Raw genomic sequence first — 18,217 nt, forward strand, 5'->3', positions numbered from 1 at the left:
TGGTTACTCCGGTTTGATTGAAGTCTAGTGTTTATCTTAGGAAGTGTAGGGATGGCAACGGGCGAGAAAAAACCCGTGACCCCGGGTACCCGATCCATGATGGGCGGGTAAAATCATTAAATCCATCCGCGAGCTCGGGTACAGGTAAAAAATTATACCCGCCGACGGGTCGCAGGTGGGTCGGGGGTACATACTACCCGTCGCGGTAAAACCCGATCTGCTAATTTATGAAACTTTTTTTAATTTACCCGCGAGTTTATACATACAATTATCAAATTTAAAAATGATTTTACTTGTAACGCAATAATGATTAAAAATATAATACTACATATAACTTTTCTAAAAAGAAATTTAACGAAGTTGTATATTATTATTACCCGCGGGACGGGCAAAGTTTTTTTACCCGCGGGTAACGGGCCGCAGGAATACAGAACCCTTGCCCGTTACCCGCGAGCGCCATCCCTAGAAGTGAGACACTCAGCTCTGAATATTGCACATCTTCACCTTATCTGTCATTTAGCATATTTTTTTTGTAAGGGACACACATGTATTCAAGATGATGTACGTCACTCCTTGATTGCCATTAGAAGTTGGAAAACACTTCGCATTTCATTGGTGGATTTTCTCAGGGTCCCATTGTGTGCTTATGACATTCGTCGAATGTAGTTAACAGTGAACTAATGTAGTTAACAGTGAACTAACTATCAGCGTCGTGTAACTTTGCCATTGCATTTTATGCCTCCAATTTTCAATCCTGATCGTAATTTGACGCATGGAGATATAATCGTAAAAGATGTGAGGGGGATAATGAACATTAGCTTACTGGGTTTCATTGAAGGTGGAAGGATTGCAAGTAGATACATTTGGCGTTATGATCTCATCAGCGGCGAGTGGCTTGGAATGTATCATCACATTCCAGTGGTGGTGGGTAACCGTCACTACAATTCTGTCTTCAGCAGTGGTATGCATATAGCACAATAGCCAATCAATATCATCAACTCATTTTAGGTTCGTCTCATTTCCCAAAATCCGAAGTAAACTTCTTGGTATGTTATAAAAAAAATTGTAAACAATCATATAGTACAATAGCCAATCAATATCATCAACTCATTTTAGGTTCGTCTCATTTCCCAAAATCCGAAGTAAACTTCTTGGTATGTTATAAAAAAAATTGTAAACATTTGTTCTGATTATAAATTAGTAGCATATCTCATATTTTTGCACCTACTCTCATACCTTCTAGATTTATCACTTCATGTAAGTTTAAAAACTCAATAGATAAAAATATAATCAAGCAATATAAATTAGTAGCATATCTCATCTTTCTACACCTACTCTCGTACCTTCTAGATATTGAAATTTTGATATGCTCCTTGCCTAATTATATTTTTAACTGTTGAGTTTCTAAGCTTACATAAAATGATAAATCTAGAAGGTACGAGAGAGGTGCGGAAAGATGAGATATGCTACTAATTTATAATCACAACAAACGTTTTCAATCTTTTTATAACATAACAAGTTGAGTTCGAATTTTAGCAAATGAAACGGGCCTAAAATAAGTCAAGGATATCATCATCTATTGTGCTATATGCATTCCACTGAAGATAGAATTGTAATGACAGTTACCCACCACTCTAATGTAATACATTCCAAACCACGGTTACAAGAGAATTCATCAAGACCGTTACAAAGTAGTATTGGTGCTAGTGAGCAACCTTCACAATAGGTTTAGTTTTGCAACTTTAACGATTTGATATTAAGTAATCCAAAAAGATTCATATTTGAAATATTAAGAGTGAGTTCTAACGTTCAAAGGACTAGATTGTTTTATGTAAACAATTTTTGCTTAACTTTGATGTTGTTTATCTTAATAATAACTTTAAACGGTGGTTGTAGTATCTATATGCACCGGGAATCAAGAGCCCAAAACATACCGGAATTTCCGGCAAAATAGACACGGCCCATGTCCGGGATGGAGATGTGCTGGACGTGCCCCATGTCCACGATGGAGGACGTGCTGGACGTGCCTCATCTCCCAGATTGAGGAGGACCTGGCCCATGACCAAATTAGGTACATTGACCCAGATTGAGGAGGACCTGACCCATGACCGAATTAGGCACATTGACCCTGTCTGAGATGGAAGGCATGGCCCATGACTAAATTAGGCACATTGACCCTATTGTCCCAGATTAAGGACATGACCCATAGCCCAGGTCCGATGTGAAAGAGATGACCCATGTCTGAGATTAAGGACATGACCCAGGCCCACATCCGAGATGGAGGGCATGCACACATCCGAGATGGAGGGCATGCCCACGTCCGAGATTGAGGGCAATGCCCCTCGGAGAGCATGACCTCCGTCCTAAGGACCGTCCAAGGACATGCCACGTGTCCAAGGTGGAGGACATGCCACGTGACCAAGATAAAGGAGATGACTTATGGCCTAGTTAGAGGACATGGCACATGATCGAGGTGGAAGACATTATCCATGTCTGAGGTGGAGGACATGACCCATACCCATGTCCCATGTCCCAGATTAAGGACATGACCGATAGCACAGGTCCGATGTGAAAGACATGACCCATGTCTGAGATTAAGGACATGACCCAGGCCCACATCCGAGATGGAGGGCATGCACACATCCGAGATGGAGGGCATGCCCACGTCCGAGATTAAGGGCAATGCCCCTCGGAGAGCATAACCTCCGTCCTGAGGACCGTCCAAGGACATGCCACGTGTCCAAGGTGGAGGACATGCCACGTGACCAAGATAAAGGAGATGACTTATGACCTAGTTAGAGGACATGGACCATGATCGAGTTAGAGGACATGGCCCATGTTCGAGGTGGAGGACATGATCCATGTCTGAGGTGGAGGACATGACCCATACCCATGTCTGAGATGGAAGACATGACCCTTTCCAAATTAATAAAATGCCTCATATCCAAATTAGAGGACATGGCCCATGTCCCGGATATGGAACGCATGACCCATGATGGAAGACGGGCGTATATGAAAGACATGGCCCATGTTGGAAGACGACCACATGGCCCCATGTCCAAGATGAAAGACATGCTCCATGTCATGTTAGAGATGGAGGACTTGGGGCATGTCCATGTCCAAATTAGACCATGTCTATGTTAGACGACATGGGCCAAAAGACTTAACATCATCATCTTCTTCTTCCTTTAATAATACGTACATATTAACCCTCACAAGTCCACAACTGAACAAAATAGATGCAATAAAAACTTAATAAAAGGAAATAGGAAAAAGAAGAGCCTACATCAATACCTTGATTAGTTGCAAAAATAATACTAGCGCAGATGTGTTGAACAGGATAATCACAAGTTTTAAGCAAACTGAGCCAAATATTTTCTCCCCTGCTACAAACATCAACCTGCAAAACCAAACAAAAAAAGTGGTTACAAAACCCGATAAAAAGCACTTAAGCAATAAACCTTCAGAGTTCAGTTCTAGAGAGAACTAACAGTTGTTGTTCTGAAGAAAGGTGGTCTGGATTGTTTTGACCTATACAAAAGAGTGAAGTATTTGAGTCTAAACCCAAATTTAACCATTACCAAATTGTGTGGAAGTGTAATACATCCAAATTGTGTGAAAGTGTAATACATCCAAGACATATAATACTCGTTGAAACTTCTCTTTTCCTTGGATATATCAGCCTCAAGTTATTTTAACAAATCCTACAGAACAAATTATAAGCAGACTCCACTCCGCTCACACTGACAATATATATTAGCCAACTATGTTCATAAATTAGAAGTTAGGTGATCAACTACACTAGAAAAAGGTTCAGAATAAAAAAATCCTAAACTTTCTGTTAAACTAAGCATACAAAGAAAAATAAGAAGCACACATAACTGCAAGGAACCGGAAAGAAAAATAAACACATACAGCCTAACTAAAATTTACCCACACAGAGAACAAAACATGCCCAAAACCAACAAGTTGCAAGACGGGCTCAAATTTAGCCAGTGAAAAACAACCACTTTGTGTACATTCGAAGAAAATCAACATATGTTGCAATCTACATCTACATTCAAATGATCAGAAAGTAAAATAACTGAACAATTATTAAAGTTGACAGTTAGGGCACGCGAATAACTAAACAATTATTTTGTTTCCATGTTAAACTTATCTTATTTTCTAGTATTTATATTGCCGTTCATTTATTTTGTAAGGCAGTTTAATTTTTATCAAATAAAAGAAAAAGACGTTAGTCTCCGTCATGGTTTAAAAAACGGTCGCCTCGTACGCCTTGAGGCGCGCCTCAATGCGATTTTCTTAAATATTCCGTTTTGAAACGTCCGCATGGGCGGTTCGATTTTGGTACGCCTCACAGGTAAGTGAAAAACGTACGCCTCATTGTGCTCTGTGAGAAGGTCTTTAACGATTTCCATCTTTGAAATCGATTTGATGCCTTTGCTTGTTTAGAAAAATTAAAGAAACGTACCTGTCACTTGTGTCAATTTCCATCTGTGAAGAACTATTTTGGCTGGAATTAAAGGAACTACTGGTTGGTGGAAGAATGGTTGAAGATGGTAGGTAGTAAAAGAAATGTACTCAGATCTAGGGTTTCTAATTGTGAGATACTAATTGACGTTGACGGCTTTTAGTTGTAAAGCTATAAGGCTAAATTTTTGTAATCAATGTATTGGGCTTGGGTTTAATTAATTGGACATGAAAAATGGGGGCATAGACTTGTTATCAATTTTATTTATTACATTACAGTAACAAAAAGACAGATTTAATATTTAAACATCAACTGTTACTTGTATTATAAATTATAAATAAATATTTATCTATTCAAAAATCTAATATTTATACGTATATATTAAAATATATATATATTATAAATAAATTTTTAACTCCGCCTCGAACGTACGCCTCGGTTCGCCTCGAGGCGCGTTTCCGTTTTTTTAAACCTTTCCGTTTATTCTTGTGCCTAGCTCATTCCTGTTTCCCATACGGAATAGCTATTACCAACAAATGATTTCTCGGTATCTCATCTATCAGACAGATTGTATAGCCCTTACAGTTCCAAATGAGAAAAGCTTTTATTTATTAAATAGCAATGGAGTGTATAACTAAAAAAATTGATCAAATAAAAAACAGTAGTCATACCATGAATAGATAGATATACTTGTTGAATGGCTTCGGTTTCTAAGTTCCACAAAAGAGATTATCAGGCACCCATCTAACATCTCTGCACTTTAATGTACCTCACACAACAGATTAAAGAACGGTTGAATTTTGTTCGGAGAAAAACCTCAGATTCATCCCATTCAAATTGTAAATCCACCCCTTCAACAATGTAAACATGTTCAGAAAACATCAACACTTAGACAACCTTCTCCAGCAGCCCCATTTCTACATTCGACAAAAAAATCATATAAAAGGTAGACCTTTTTTCTTAATAATCAAACTCGTGAAGCTGGTAGACCTTGTAAATAACGATAAGATAACTTGAGATATCAAAACATCATAATGAAATTCAACACAAGATTCTTAAGAAAGAGAATTCATAATGAAGGAAATATAAACAAAATATATAAGAGCTTCAAAGAATAAGCCTTGATGCAAAATAGGTAAATGTAAAGCATACCTCTTTGAGTTATTGAGACTATGATTATACTACTAAATAAAAGTCATAATATCATACATGAAGCTAACACCTTTCAGATTCTCCCATCTTCAATTATACTACTAAATCAAGTCATAATACAGTCGGACAAAGATATCCAACACCAAATTTCAACTCAATTTAACAAATTGGAAATTTAAAGAAACATGAAGTGAAATTAATCACTATACCAAAATACCACTCGACACAAGTTCCCAAATACTTGAAAACATTACAAAAAACAAATTAAAACCTCACCGTTTACTTCTCTTTATTTGAAACACGCACTGTTTGTCGAGAAAAACTCCTGTTCTTGAGCATACTGCATCCAAATCCAAATGAAAAAAAAAAACATCAAAATTTTACACCTTTCTAACACAAACAAAATCAATTCAGCAAACTGAAAATAATAAACGATTAAACATAATAATCGTTACATGATAAATAGCACAAAAATAATCAAAATCTAACTATGATAAAAGAAAACACAACACAAATTAAGGGTAAATTAAACAAAATCAATTCAAAACCGAACCTCAATCTTTGAGCTGTCAATATCAAACTGAATTACTTGACACAAGTTCCCAATTACTTGAAATAAACTCCTTGCAATCCCAATTTTTGAGCTGTCAATATCAAACTGAATTATAAGAATGTGACATTTATTCAATAATGAGTATATAAAATAAGGGTAAGCATCGCAAAAAAACTATTACAATTACCTAGTACGAGAAGTACTAACTACCTCTCATATAATTAGAGGTTAAATAATTACTTGACAAAAAGTTATTATGTAGAAATACAAATCTGCGTTACAAGGTATTTCAATGTATAAATACATAAGCACAGCCCAACCAATTTGGATAGTTTTGCCTCATACTTTGAGTGAGCCATTTAAGCCTAAGCAATTTGGATAGTTTAGGTAGAAATAAAAAACTGTGTTACAAGGTATTTCAATGTAGAAATACAAAACGTTAATATGTAGAAATACAAAACTATCGGCTTAAGCAATGACGAACTTCTTACAAATTTGTGTAGGATACTAAAACGAAAATAGGCACACGACTGTCGGCCTAAAGCTGAAAATAAAAGATCTAGTTATTGAAATTTGATATCTCGTTTCAAAACAATTAATAAAACTTTATAAAAAAAGATGTATAGGCTGAAGACGTAAAATACTCAACATAATAGTTGCATCAGTTCAAAACCTAACCTCAATCTTTGAGTTATTCTGTTTCTAGATGAACTTAGAAAAGAAGACTGCATGTGAAACTATGCATACAAAGAAAACAGGGAGCACCCGTAACTGCAAGGTACCGGAAAGAAAATTAAACAAAATCAGTGTATGTAAAAATGAATAGAAATATCATTTTCACTACTTTAAGACGAGCATGTAACATACGGTAGTCAGTCGTATATCATTTAACAAAATATCATTTTCACTACTTGAATAATTTTCACTACTTTAAGCCATCTACTGATCATCCCCACCCACACCTTTTAGGGTTTAATAAACAGTTTGAAAAACCTTTATCTTTATAATCATGTTATACATAAACCAACAAGTGCTAATCATCTTATATATACATAAACCAGCAAGTACTAACATTGCATAGATTTCAAACGACCAATCTGGATTAATAAATTGGGACTCTAATAGAAAAAAGAGAAAATAAAATTAGAATTTGGTGAGCATTGAAGAACACTTACAATTACATACTCACCCTATATCACCCTGTCACCATGCCTTAAACTTTACCTAGATAGATTCTTGGACCTTTTTCTTGCTTTGCAGTTGCAGGTAAACAAAGCGCCACTGTGTTTCTCTAATTTTACCATTAAGGTGACAATTACAAAACCTCTTAACTTAAATTTAAACATAACAGAACCAATTTCTTAAGAAGAACCAAAATCTCTATTTTCTTTTTTTGAAATTACAGAATAAGAAGAAAAGCCCTAAATCCGACAAAATAAAAAAAAAAATAAAAAAAAATAAAAAATAAAAAAAACAGTTTTTTTTAGAAATTTTAACAATATCAGAAGAAAAAAAAACACTAATTTCGAATTATAACAAAACAAGATCAAACGAAACCCTGAGAAAAAATAAGAAACCCTAAATTCAGTATCTAATTTTTAAAATAAATTAACACCACCAGGAAAAAAGACTCCTAATTTCGTAAGAAAATTAAAGTAAGATCACGATAAAAGAAATAAAATAAAAAGATAAAAACCCTAGTTTTTAGTTTTTAAGAATTTTAGCAACGGAAGAAAAAACCCCAATCCCCGTATAACCAAATAATAATAATAAAATAAAATTAAAAAAACCCTAATGAAAAAAATGAACTACATAGTTGAAAAGAAAAAATAAAAGCATAAAAATAATTAAGGTTGAAATCAATTAAAGAACCCTGATAGAAAAGAAAAGATGAAGAACGACCTGGTTATTATATTGTTCATATATGAAATAATAAGAGCAGCCAACGAGTTGAGAACTGATGGGAAGAGTGTGTACATCCTTTACCATTTATAGATATGGACGGACGGGAATACGACAGTTTAAACAACAACAACAATACCAAATTCACTAAAGTGGAGTAGGAGAGGTTAGATGTAAGCAGTCCTTTCATCTACTCTAAAGTAAAAGGGAAGTCATTCTTCTACCCAAGATACCTATCGGTCCCCAGGTAGAGGAAGTCGTCCCTCCCTATTCTGTAGAGCAGAGAGACTGCTTCCTAGGACCTCCGACCAAAAACAACCATAAAATCCGATATGTGAAGTAAAAATAAACAAGTAAAGTTGGCAAAATAGAAGTTTTACCATGAATAATGTATACTCCAATACAATATATATAGGTAAATAAAGCATATAACAATATTGAGTAATATAACATATAAGTAAAATATGTGAGTGTCAAATATGCAAGTATAACAAGTCATGTAAGTACAATAAGTATACGTAAACATGTTGGTAAGAAGCATGTAGGTATAATATGCAGTATAAAATAGATGGTATACTATGTAGGCATAGACAAATAAGTATGCTATGTTAGCATAAAAACATGTGATATGTAAGTACGTATAAATTAATTGCTATATAATGTAATACAAACATGTAACCATATAGTGCAATAAAGCATGTGAATATGGTACAATAAGTATAGATATATTATATATCCATAAAACATGTCCAGCCAATACGTAAAGTTCCAGGGAAAAAAAAAAGACATATATGAAGTGCACACAAGCAAGTAGGCAAGAAATATAATATAAATATATAAGATAAATAAACACCATGTAGAACCTAGTCATCTATTCTAATTCTACTCCTCCACAAATTTCTATCAGAAGTCATGTCCTCGGTCAATAAGAGCTCCTTCATGTCAAGCTTCAATCTATCCTCCAACCTACGTTTGGGTCTACCCCTTCTCCTTACGCCTCCAACAACGAGGGTCTCGACTATCCTAACCGGGGCTAAAAGTGGGCGCCTCATAACATGCCCGAACTATCTAAGTCGTCCTTCCCTCAACTTGTTGGTTATGTTCCCAACTTCCAAGTTCTCCCTAAAAACTCCAATTGGTATCATATCTAGCATGGTCTTGCCACACGTCCACCTAAGCATCCTCATTTCTGCCACCTCCATCCTCCTCTATTGGGCTTTCGTCATTGGCCAACACTCTGAGCCGTACAACATGGCCGGTCTGATTGCGACCTTGAAAAATTTCCCTTTCAATTTAAGGGGTACCTTGTCGCACAACACCCCTTTCGATGCCCTCCACTTCAACCATCCTACTCGTATACGATGCGTCACGTCCTCACCTATCCTTCCCGATTTGTGAAGCATCGAGCCTAAATATCTAAAGGACTCTTGTGGAGGTAAAATCTGATCCCCAATTCTGACATCCACTAAATCCTCTTGTTCTTCTTCGCTCGTCTTGAAATCGCATCTAAGGTACTCCGATTTAAGTCTGCTAATTCGTAGGCCATTTGATTCTAGTGCAGTCCTCCATTGCTCTAGCCTTCTGTTAAGCTCCTCCTGGGAATCCGAAACTAAAACAATATCGTCGGCGAATATTAGGCACCATGGGATGTTATCTTGTATCATCTTAGTTAGTTCGTCTAGGATCAAAGCGAAAAGATATGGGCTAAGGGCCGATCCCTGATGTAAACCTACCTCTACAGGGAAAAACTCTGTGTTTCCCACTGCCGTGCGTACGCGAGTCTTCGCCCCATCGTACATATCTCTAATAGTTCTTATATATCTACTTGGGACACCCCTAGCGTTAAGAGTCTTCCAAATCAGCTCGCGCGGGACACAGTCATAAGCCTTTTCCAGGTCTAAGAACGCCATGTGTAGGTTCTTTTGTTTTTCCCTATACTTCTCCATAAGGCTTCTAACGATGTGAATCGCCTCAATCGACGAGCGTCCTGGCATGAAACCGAATTGGTTCTCTGAAACCTTTGTCTCGCGTCGGAGCCTCGTCTCAATCACTCTCTCCCAAAGCTTCATAGTATGACTAAGTAACTTTATGCCTCTGTAATTACTACATATTTGTGCATCTCCCTTGTTCTTGTAAATGGGGATGACCTCATTGGGTCTCCATTCCTTAGGCATCTTTGCGCTTCTAAACGTCGTGTTGAAAAGGTTTGTCAACCATCTAACCCCATCGCCTCCTAGGCACCTCCACGCCTCAATCGGGATTTGATCTGGTCCTACTGCTTTGTTTCTCCCCATCTTTCGTAGGGCTGATCTAACTTCCTCCTGGTTAATCCTCGTGCAGTAACAGTTGTTTTGATATTCACGAACCTCGCGGAGTTCCCCGTTCCACTCTACTCAGCGTAAATTGTAAGCTACTTATTTACTCGGTATTATTTAATCTTCTATAAATAAATTCTATTAAAATGCTAAAATTATGATGCAATAATTATTATTTTTTTTCTTCTATAAAATAAATTAAAAAAAAAATTGTGATAACATGTAGGTGACGTCATAAATAGAATTCTTTTTACAATTAAATTAAATATACTTAATGATATCATAAATAAGAATTATCTAAGTTTAAGAAAATTTAAAAATAAAGAAAAGAAATTCAATTTTTAAACAAACTTTATTATTATTTATTATAATTATAATTATAAGTATTATATTATTATTATTCAAAAATTGATGTTTTTACGAGATTAATTGCGTTACATATATACATATGTATGCGAAATAAATGTCTCAATAAAAGGTTGTAATGTAGTCTTTTATGACAAAGTTAAGTACATCAAGGTAGTTTATTTATTCTGACCAAGTTAAATACATCAATATATTTGTAAAAATAACGACAAGTTTCTTAGTCGGAATTCGTTGTTCCACGTGTCATTAAACTAAATGACTTTAACATTTACATTCTCTTAATACATAAAACATATTATTAAACTGTTTCGTTTAAACAAACCCGTGATTTCACGGGTCATTTCACTAGTTATTTATTATTATTTATTATTTAACATTATTATTTAGTTTTTGACGGACTAGAATATGACCGTTTAGTGAGAGAAGACGATATTAGGAAGAGATGGGAAGAGTATTTCTCATCTCTTTTTGGTAGGGGAGGATCCGAGCGGAACGGTGAACTACACGAGGTACCCTATTATCAAAACAACTATTTTTGCACAAGGATCAACCAGGAGGAAGTTAGATCAGCTCTAGGAAAGATGGGGCGAAACAATACAGTAGGATCGGACCAAATTCCTATAGAGGCATGGCGGTGCCTAGGCGGCGTTGGGGTTAGATGGTTGACAAACCTTTTCAACGCGACTTTTAGAAGCACAGAGATGCCAATGGAATGGAGACTCAGTGAGGTTATCCCCATCTACAAGACGCACAGATATGCAGTAATTATAGAGGTATAAAGCTACTCAGTCATACAATGAAGCTTTGGGAGAGAGTGATTGAGACTAGGTTACGTCGTGAAACAAAGGTTTCAGAGAACCAATTCGGCTTCATGCCAGGACGCTCGTCGATGGAGTCGATCCACATTATTAGAAGCCTTATGGAGAAGTATAGGGAAAAACAAAAGAACTTACACATGGCGTTCTTAGACTTGGAGAAAGCCTATGACAGTGTCCCGCGTGAGTTGATTTGGAAGACCCTTAATGTTAGGGGAGTCCCAAGTAGGTATATAAGGACTATTAGAGATATGTACGAGGGAGCAAAGACTCGTGTACGAACAACAGTGGGAAACTCTTGAGTTTTTCCCGGTAGAAGTAGGTTTACATCAGGGATCTGCCCTTAGCCCATATCTTTTCGCTTTGATCCTGGACGAGCTATCACAAAGGATACATGAGAGCATCCCATGGTGCCTAATTTTCGCCGATGATATTGTTTTAGTTTCGGAGTCCCAGGATGAGCTAAATAGAATGCTGAAGCAATGGAGGATCGCCTTAGAACATAATGGACTACGGATTAGCAGACATAAATCGGAGTACCTTAGATGCGATTTCGAGACTGTCGAAGAAGAACACAATGATATAGTGAATATCCAAATTGGGGACCAAATCTTACCACCACAAGACTCTTTTAGATTCTTAGGCTCGATGCTCCACAAATCGAAAAAGATAGAGGAGGATGTGACTCACCGTATTCGAGTAGGATGGTTGAAGTGGAGAGCAGCGAAAGGGGTTCTGTGCGACAAGAAAGTACCCCTTAAATTGAAAGTAAAATTCTTCAAAGTGGCAATCAGACTAGCCATGTTGTATGGTTCAGAGTGCTAGCCTATGACGAAAGCCCAAGAGAGGAGGATGGAGGTGGCAGAAATGAGAATGCTTAGATGGACGTGTGGTAAGACCATGCAAGATATGATTCCAAATGGTGTTTTTAGGGAAAACTTAGAAGTTAAGAACATCACCCTCAAGTTGAGGGAAGGTCGACTTAGATGGTTTGGGCATGTTTTGAGGCGCCCACCTACAGCTCCAGTTAGGAGAGTTGAGACCCTCATGGTTAGTGGCGTAAGGCGAAGGTGAAGACCTAGACGTAAGTTGGAGGATAGATTGAAGCTTGACATGAAGGAGCTTCTTTTGACCGAGGACATGACTTCTGATAGGAATATATGGAGGAGTAGGATTAGGATAATAGAGTAAGACCATGGGAAAGTATTTATGGGTAAGGTCTATTGATTTCCTTTTGGTTTATCGGTCTATTAGTCTTAGTATTATTATTATTACTATTACCACAATTATTATTATTAGTATTATCATTATCATTATTAGTATTATTACCATTACTAATATTAATACTAGTAGTACCTGTATTATTATTATTATTATTATTATTATTATTATTATTATTATTATTATTATTATTATTATTATTATTATTATTATTATTATTATTATTATTATTATAGTTGTTTGTTGTTTTTATTATTGTTGTGGTTGTTATTGGTATTGTTGTTATTGTTGCTATTATTATTATTTTTATTGCTATATTATATTATATTATATTATTGTTATTATTATTACTATTACTATTAGTATTATTATTAGTAGTATTAGTAGTTTTATTATTATTATTATTATTATTATTATTATTATTATTATTATTATTATTATTATTATTATTATTATTATTATTATTATTATTATTATTATTATTATTATTATTATGTGGTGGTGTTGTTGTTGTTGTTGATAATATTAGAAGGAAATTCTTTTGTAGGTTTTTTGTATGCTTTCTATGTGTGTTATCTGAAGTTGGACATGTATGTCTAGGTGTGGTTTGCAAGCGTATGTTTTGTGTGTCTGGGTATGTATGTTTATGCATGTCTATGTATGTATGTATGTATGTATGTATGTATGTATGTTTAGGTATAGTTGTATGCTTATCGCGGCATGTATGCAGGTTTAGGTATGTATATGGAAGTACATATGTATGTGGGTATGTAGGCTTTTGCATGTAGGCATGTTGTAATTATTTAATCATAACGATTTCAAAACTGCATAATCAAATTCAAACACTATTAATTAAAATCACTTTTTGCTGCAGTTGATTTGATTATGAATATTTAAAACGCATAATCAAATTTTTAAAACGCAAATTCAAACACCCTCTTTATTTATTACTGTTATAAAAATATGGAGTTCATAAATTTGTTTTTATTTTTATTGTTTTAATAATACGGATTGTTTGAATTTATATATTGTAATTGTATTTGTGAGAAATTTGACTAAATAATTAGTATTTATTTTATGTGTGAAATAATAGTCTGAGTTATTAAAATTGCTAAATTAACCCTTCATGTGCGGAAGTTGAAAATCAGGTAATAATAGTGGGGACTCAGATGTAAATTTACACTTGATATTGCTTTAAACATACATATATTTCGACGCAATATCATTTATATTTCATAGGTTTTTACCGTTTACGAAGACATTCAATGCATAATTCACGAGAAAAACGACGAAAGTAATACACATGTTAAAGTTGGAAGAAAATACGATAAACGACGAATTTAAATCAATTATATATCGAGAAAACGTTTATCCGAAATCAAGAATAAAAGACGAAAAATATGCAAGTTCAAGATGATCGAAGAAAAAGAGTTCAAATGAAAGTTCCAAGTCAATATACGTCAACACGGGGTCAACAGAGAACAAAAATAGAAATAAAAATAAAAAAACTGTCTTTTACTCTTACGCGAATCGCGTACTTCTTTACGCGGAACGCGTAATGTTGTGACACTTCCAGTTTCTAGTTTTCTCTTACGCGAAACGTGTGGATGGTTACGCGAAACGCGTAATGTTGAGGCCAGATTCATATCTAAATTGCAAATGGGACTGTGACTTTATGTTTAATAATGATACTTTTCAGACTTTTACAGTAAAAGGAATAAAAATACAGATCATGACACCTACTACTATTGCTACTATAATACGGAGTATATTGTGAAGACAAAGGGACACATATTTTTACAAGAGAGAGAGAAGAGAGAATATCACAGTCAACACACATCACCACTCATCATTATTTATCTACTGTTTAATTTATTTTCGAGTATTCAGTTTCTATATCATTCCATATTAATTTTAAGGTTCAAGATTTAGGATAGTTTCAATATTAAGGGTTGTATTTGAAATGTCCCGTTCATATTGATTATAAACGTTCCATATTAATTGATTTCGTTGCGAGGTTTTGACCTCTATATGAGACGTTTTTTAAAGACTGCATTCATTTTTAAAACAACCATAACCTTTATTTTATCAATAAAGGTTTCAAAAGCATTACGTAGATTATCAAATAATGATAATCTAAAATATACTGTTTACACACGACCATTACATAATGGTTTACAATAGAAATACATTATATCGACATATGTTTCTTGAATGCAGTTTTTACATAATATCATACAAACATGGACTCCAAATCTTGTCCTTATTTTAGTATGCAACAGCGGAAGCTCTTGGTATTCACCTGAGAATAAACATGCTTTAAACGTCAATAAAAATATTGGTGAGTTATAGGTTTAACCTATATATATATATATCAAATCGTAACAATAGACCACAAGATTTCATATTTCAATGCGCATCCCATACATAGAGATAAAAATCATTCATATGGTGAACACCTGGTAACCTACATTAACAAGATGCATATATAAGAATATCCCCATCATTCCGGGACACCCTTCGGATATGATATAAATTTTGAAGTACTAAAGCATCCGGTACTTTGGATGGGGTTTGTTAGGCCCAATAGATCTATCTTTAGGATTCGCGTCAATTAGGGTGTCTGTTCCCTAATTCTTAGATTACCAGACTAAATAAAAAGGGGCATATTCGATTTCGATAATTCAACCATAGAATGTAGTTTCACGTACTTGTGTCTATTTTGTAAATCATTTATAAAACCTGCATGTATTCTCATCCCAAAAATATTAGATTTTAAAAGTGGGACTATAACTCACTTTCACAGATTTTTACTTCGTCGGGAAGTAAGACTTGGCCACTGGTCGATTCACGAACCTATAACAAATATGTACATATATATCAAAGTATATTCAAAATATATTTACAACACTTTTAATACATTTTGATGTTTTAAGTTTATTAAGTCAGCTGTCCTCGTTAGTAACCTACAACTAGTTGTCCAACGTTAGATGTACAGAAAAAAATTGATATATATTATCTTGAATCAATCTACGATCCAGTGTATACACGTCTCAGGCTAGATCACAACTCAAAGTATATATATTTTTGGAATCAACCTCAACTCTGTATAGCTAACTCCTTCATTACTGCATATAGAGTGTCTATGGTTGTTCCAAATAATATATACACATGGGTCGATATGATATGTCAAAACATTTGCATACGTGTCTATTGTATCCCAAGATTACATAATATATTAGAATACATGTATAATACAATATAAGTTAGCTAGGATATGATTAATATAAATTTGTTACCAATTTTCACGTTGCTACAACAAGAAAAATTATCCAATCTTGTTTTACCCATAACTTCTTCACTTTAAATCCGTTTTGAGTGAATCAAATTGCTATAGTTTCATATTGAACTCTATTTTATGAATATAAACATAAAAAGTATAGGTTTATAGTCAGAAATATAAGTTACAAGTCATTTTTGTAAAGGTAGTCATTTCAGTCGAAAGAATGACGTCTAGATGACCATTTTAGAAAACATACTTCCACTTTGAGTTTAACCATGATTTTTGGATATAGTTTCATGTTCATAAGAAAAATCATTTTCCCAGAAGAAAAACTTTTAAATCAAAGTTTATCATAGTTTTTAATTAACTAACCCAAAACAGCCCGCGGTGTTACTACGACGGCATATGTCCGGTTTTACAGTGTTCTTTGTGTTTCCAGGTTTTAAATCATTAAGTTAGCATATAATATAGATATATAACATGTGTTTAGTTTATTTTAAAAGTCAAGTTAGAAGGATTAACTTTTGTTTGCGAACAAGTTTAGAATTAACTAAACTATGTTCTAGTGATTACAAGTTTAAACCTTCGAATAAGATAGCTTTATATGTATGAATCGAATGATGTTATGAACATCATTAATACCTCAAGTTTTCTGGATAAAGCTACTGGAAATGAGAAAAATGGATCTAGCTTCAAAGGATCCTTGGATGGCTTGAAAGTTCTTGAAGCAGAATCATGACACGAAAAACAAGTTCAAGTAAGATTTCCACTCGAAATAAGATTGTTATAGTTATAGAAATTGAATCAAAGTTTGAATATGAGTATTACCTTGTATTAGAAAGATATATTACTGTAAATAAGAAAGATTTCTTGAGGTTGGATGATCACTCTACAAGATTGGAAGTAAGCTAGCAAACTTGGAAGTATTCTTGATTTTATGAAACTAGAACTTGTAGAATTTATGAAGAACACTTAGAACTTGAAGATAGAACTTGAGAGAGATCAATTAGATGAAGAAAATTGAAGGATGAAAGTTTTTGTAGGTGTTTTTGATCGTTGGTGTATGGATTAGATATAAAGGATATGTAATTTTGTTTTCATGTAAATAAGTCATGAATGATTACTCATATTTTTGTAATTTTATGAGATATTTCATGCTAGTTGCCAAATGATGGTTCTCACATGTGTTAGGTGACTCACATGGGTTGCTAAGAGCTGATCATTGGAGTGTATATACCAATAGTACATACATCTAAAAGTTGTGTATTGTACGAGTACGAATACGGGTGCATACGAGTAGAATTATTGATGAAACTGAACGAGGATCTAATTGTAAGCATTTTTGTTAAGTAGAAGTATTTTGATAAGTGTCTTGAAGTCTTTCAAAAGTGTATGAATACATATTAAAACACTACATGTATATACATTTTAACTGAGTCGTTAAGTCATCGTTAGTCGTTACATGTAAGTGTTGTTTTGAAACCTTTAGGTTAACGATCTTGTTAAATGTTGTTAACCCAATGTTTATAATATCAAATGAGATTTTAAATTATTATATTATCATGATAATATGATGTATGAATATCTCTTAATATGATATATATACATTAAATGTCATTACAATGATAATCGTTACATATATGTCTCGTTTCAAAATCATTAAGTTAGTAGTCTTGCTTTTACATATGTAGTTCATTGTTAATATACTTAATGATATGTTTACTTATCATAATATCATGTTAACTATATATATATATATATATATATATATATATATATATATATATATATATATATATATATCCATATATATGTCATCATATAGTTTTTACAAGTTTTAACGTTCGTGAATCACCGGTCAACTTGGGTGGTCAATTGTCTACATGAAACCTATTTCAATTAATCAAGTCTTAACAAGTTTGATTGCTTAACATGTTGGAAACACTTAATCATGTAAATAACAATTTCATTTAATATATATATAAACATGGAAAAGTTCGAGTCACTACTGTACCTACCCGTGAAATTTTAAGCAGTTGGAGGTGTTGACGTATCTTCTGGAAATAAATGCGGGTATTTCTTCTTCATCTGATCTTTACGCTCCCAGTTTAACTCGGGTCCTCTACGAGCATTCCA

At 34.2% G+C, this 18,217-nt stretch overlaps 1 protein-coding gene across 6 annotated transcripts; it reads right to left on the reverse strand.

Annotated features, from left to right (window-relative positions):
* Positions 1-387: 387 nt before the first annotated feature.
* On the reverse strand, positions 388-8,164 carry LOC139894542 (uncharacterized). 6 transcript variants are annotated; one of them, XM_071877896.1, is made up of 9 exons: positions 7,355-8,164; positions 6,858-6,950; positions 6,180-6,270; positions 5,903-5,966; positions 5,146-5,391; positions 3,938-4,054; positions 3,492-3,531; positions 3,295-3,400; positions 388-1,715 (listed from the first exon to the last, which is right to left on the reverse strand). In XM_071877896.1, the coding sequence occupies exons 6-9, from the start codon at positions 4,036-4,038 to the stop codon at positions 1,585-1,587; spliced, it is 378 nt and encodes a 125-aa protein (XP_071733997.1). In that variant the 5' UTR covers positions 4,039-4,054; positions 5,146-5,391; positions 5,903-5,966; positions 6,180-6,270; positions 6,858-6,950; positions 7,355-8,164; the 3' UTR covers positions 388-1,584. The 6 variants fall into 6 exon arrangements, 2 of the variants coding, with proteins under 2 accessions (XP_071733997.1, XP_071733998.1); XR_011775060.1 differs by lacking the exon at positions 3,938-4,054 and having other exon boundaries at positions 388-754; XM_071877897.1 differs by lacking the exon at positions 3,938-4,054.
* Positions 8,165-18,217: the final 10,053 nt, after the last annotated feature.

Source organism: Rutidosis leptorrhynchoides, chromosome 2, assembly GCF_046630445.1.
Source record: "Rutidosis leptorrhynchoides isolate AG116_Rl617_1_P2 chromosome 2, CSIRO_AGI_Rlap_v1, whole genome shotgun sequence".
Lineage (NCBI taxonomy): Eukaryota > Viridiplantae > Streptophyta > Magnoliopsida > Asterales > Asteraceae > Rutidosis > Rutidosis leptorrhynchoides.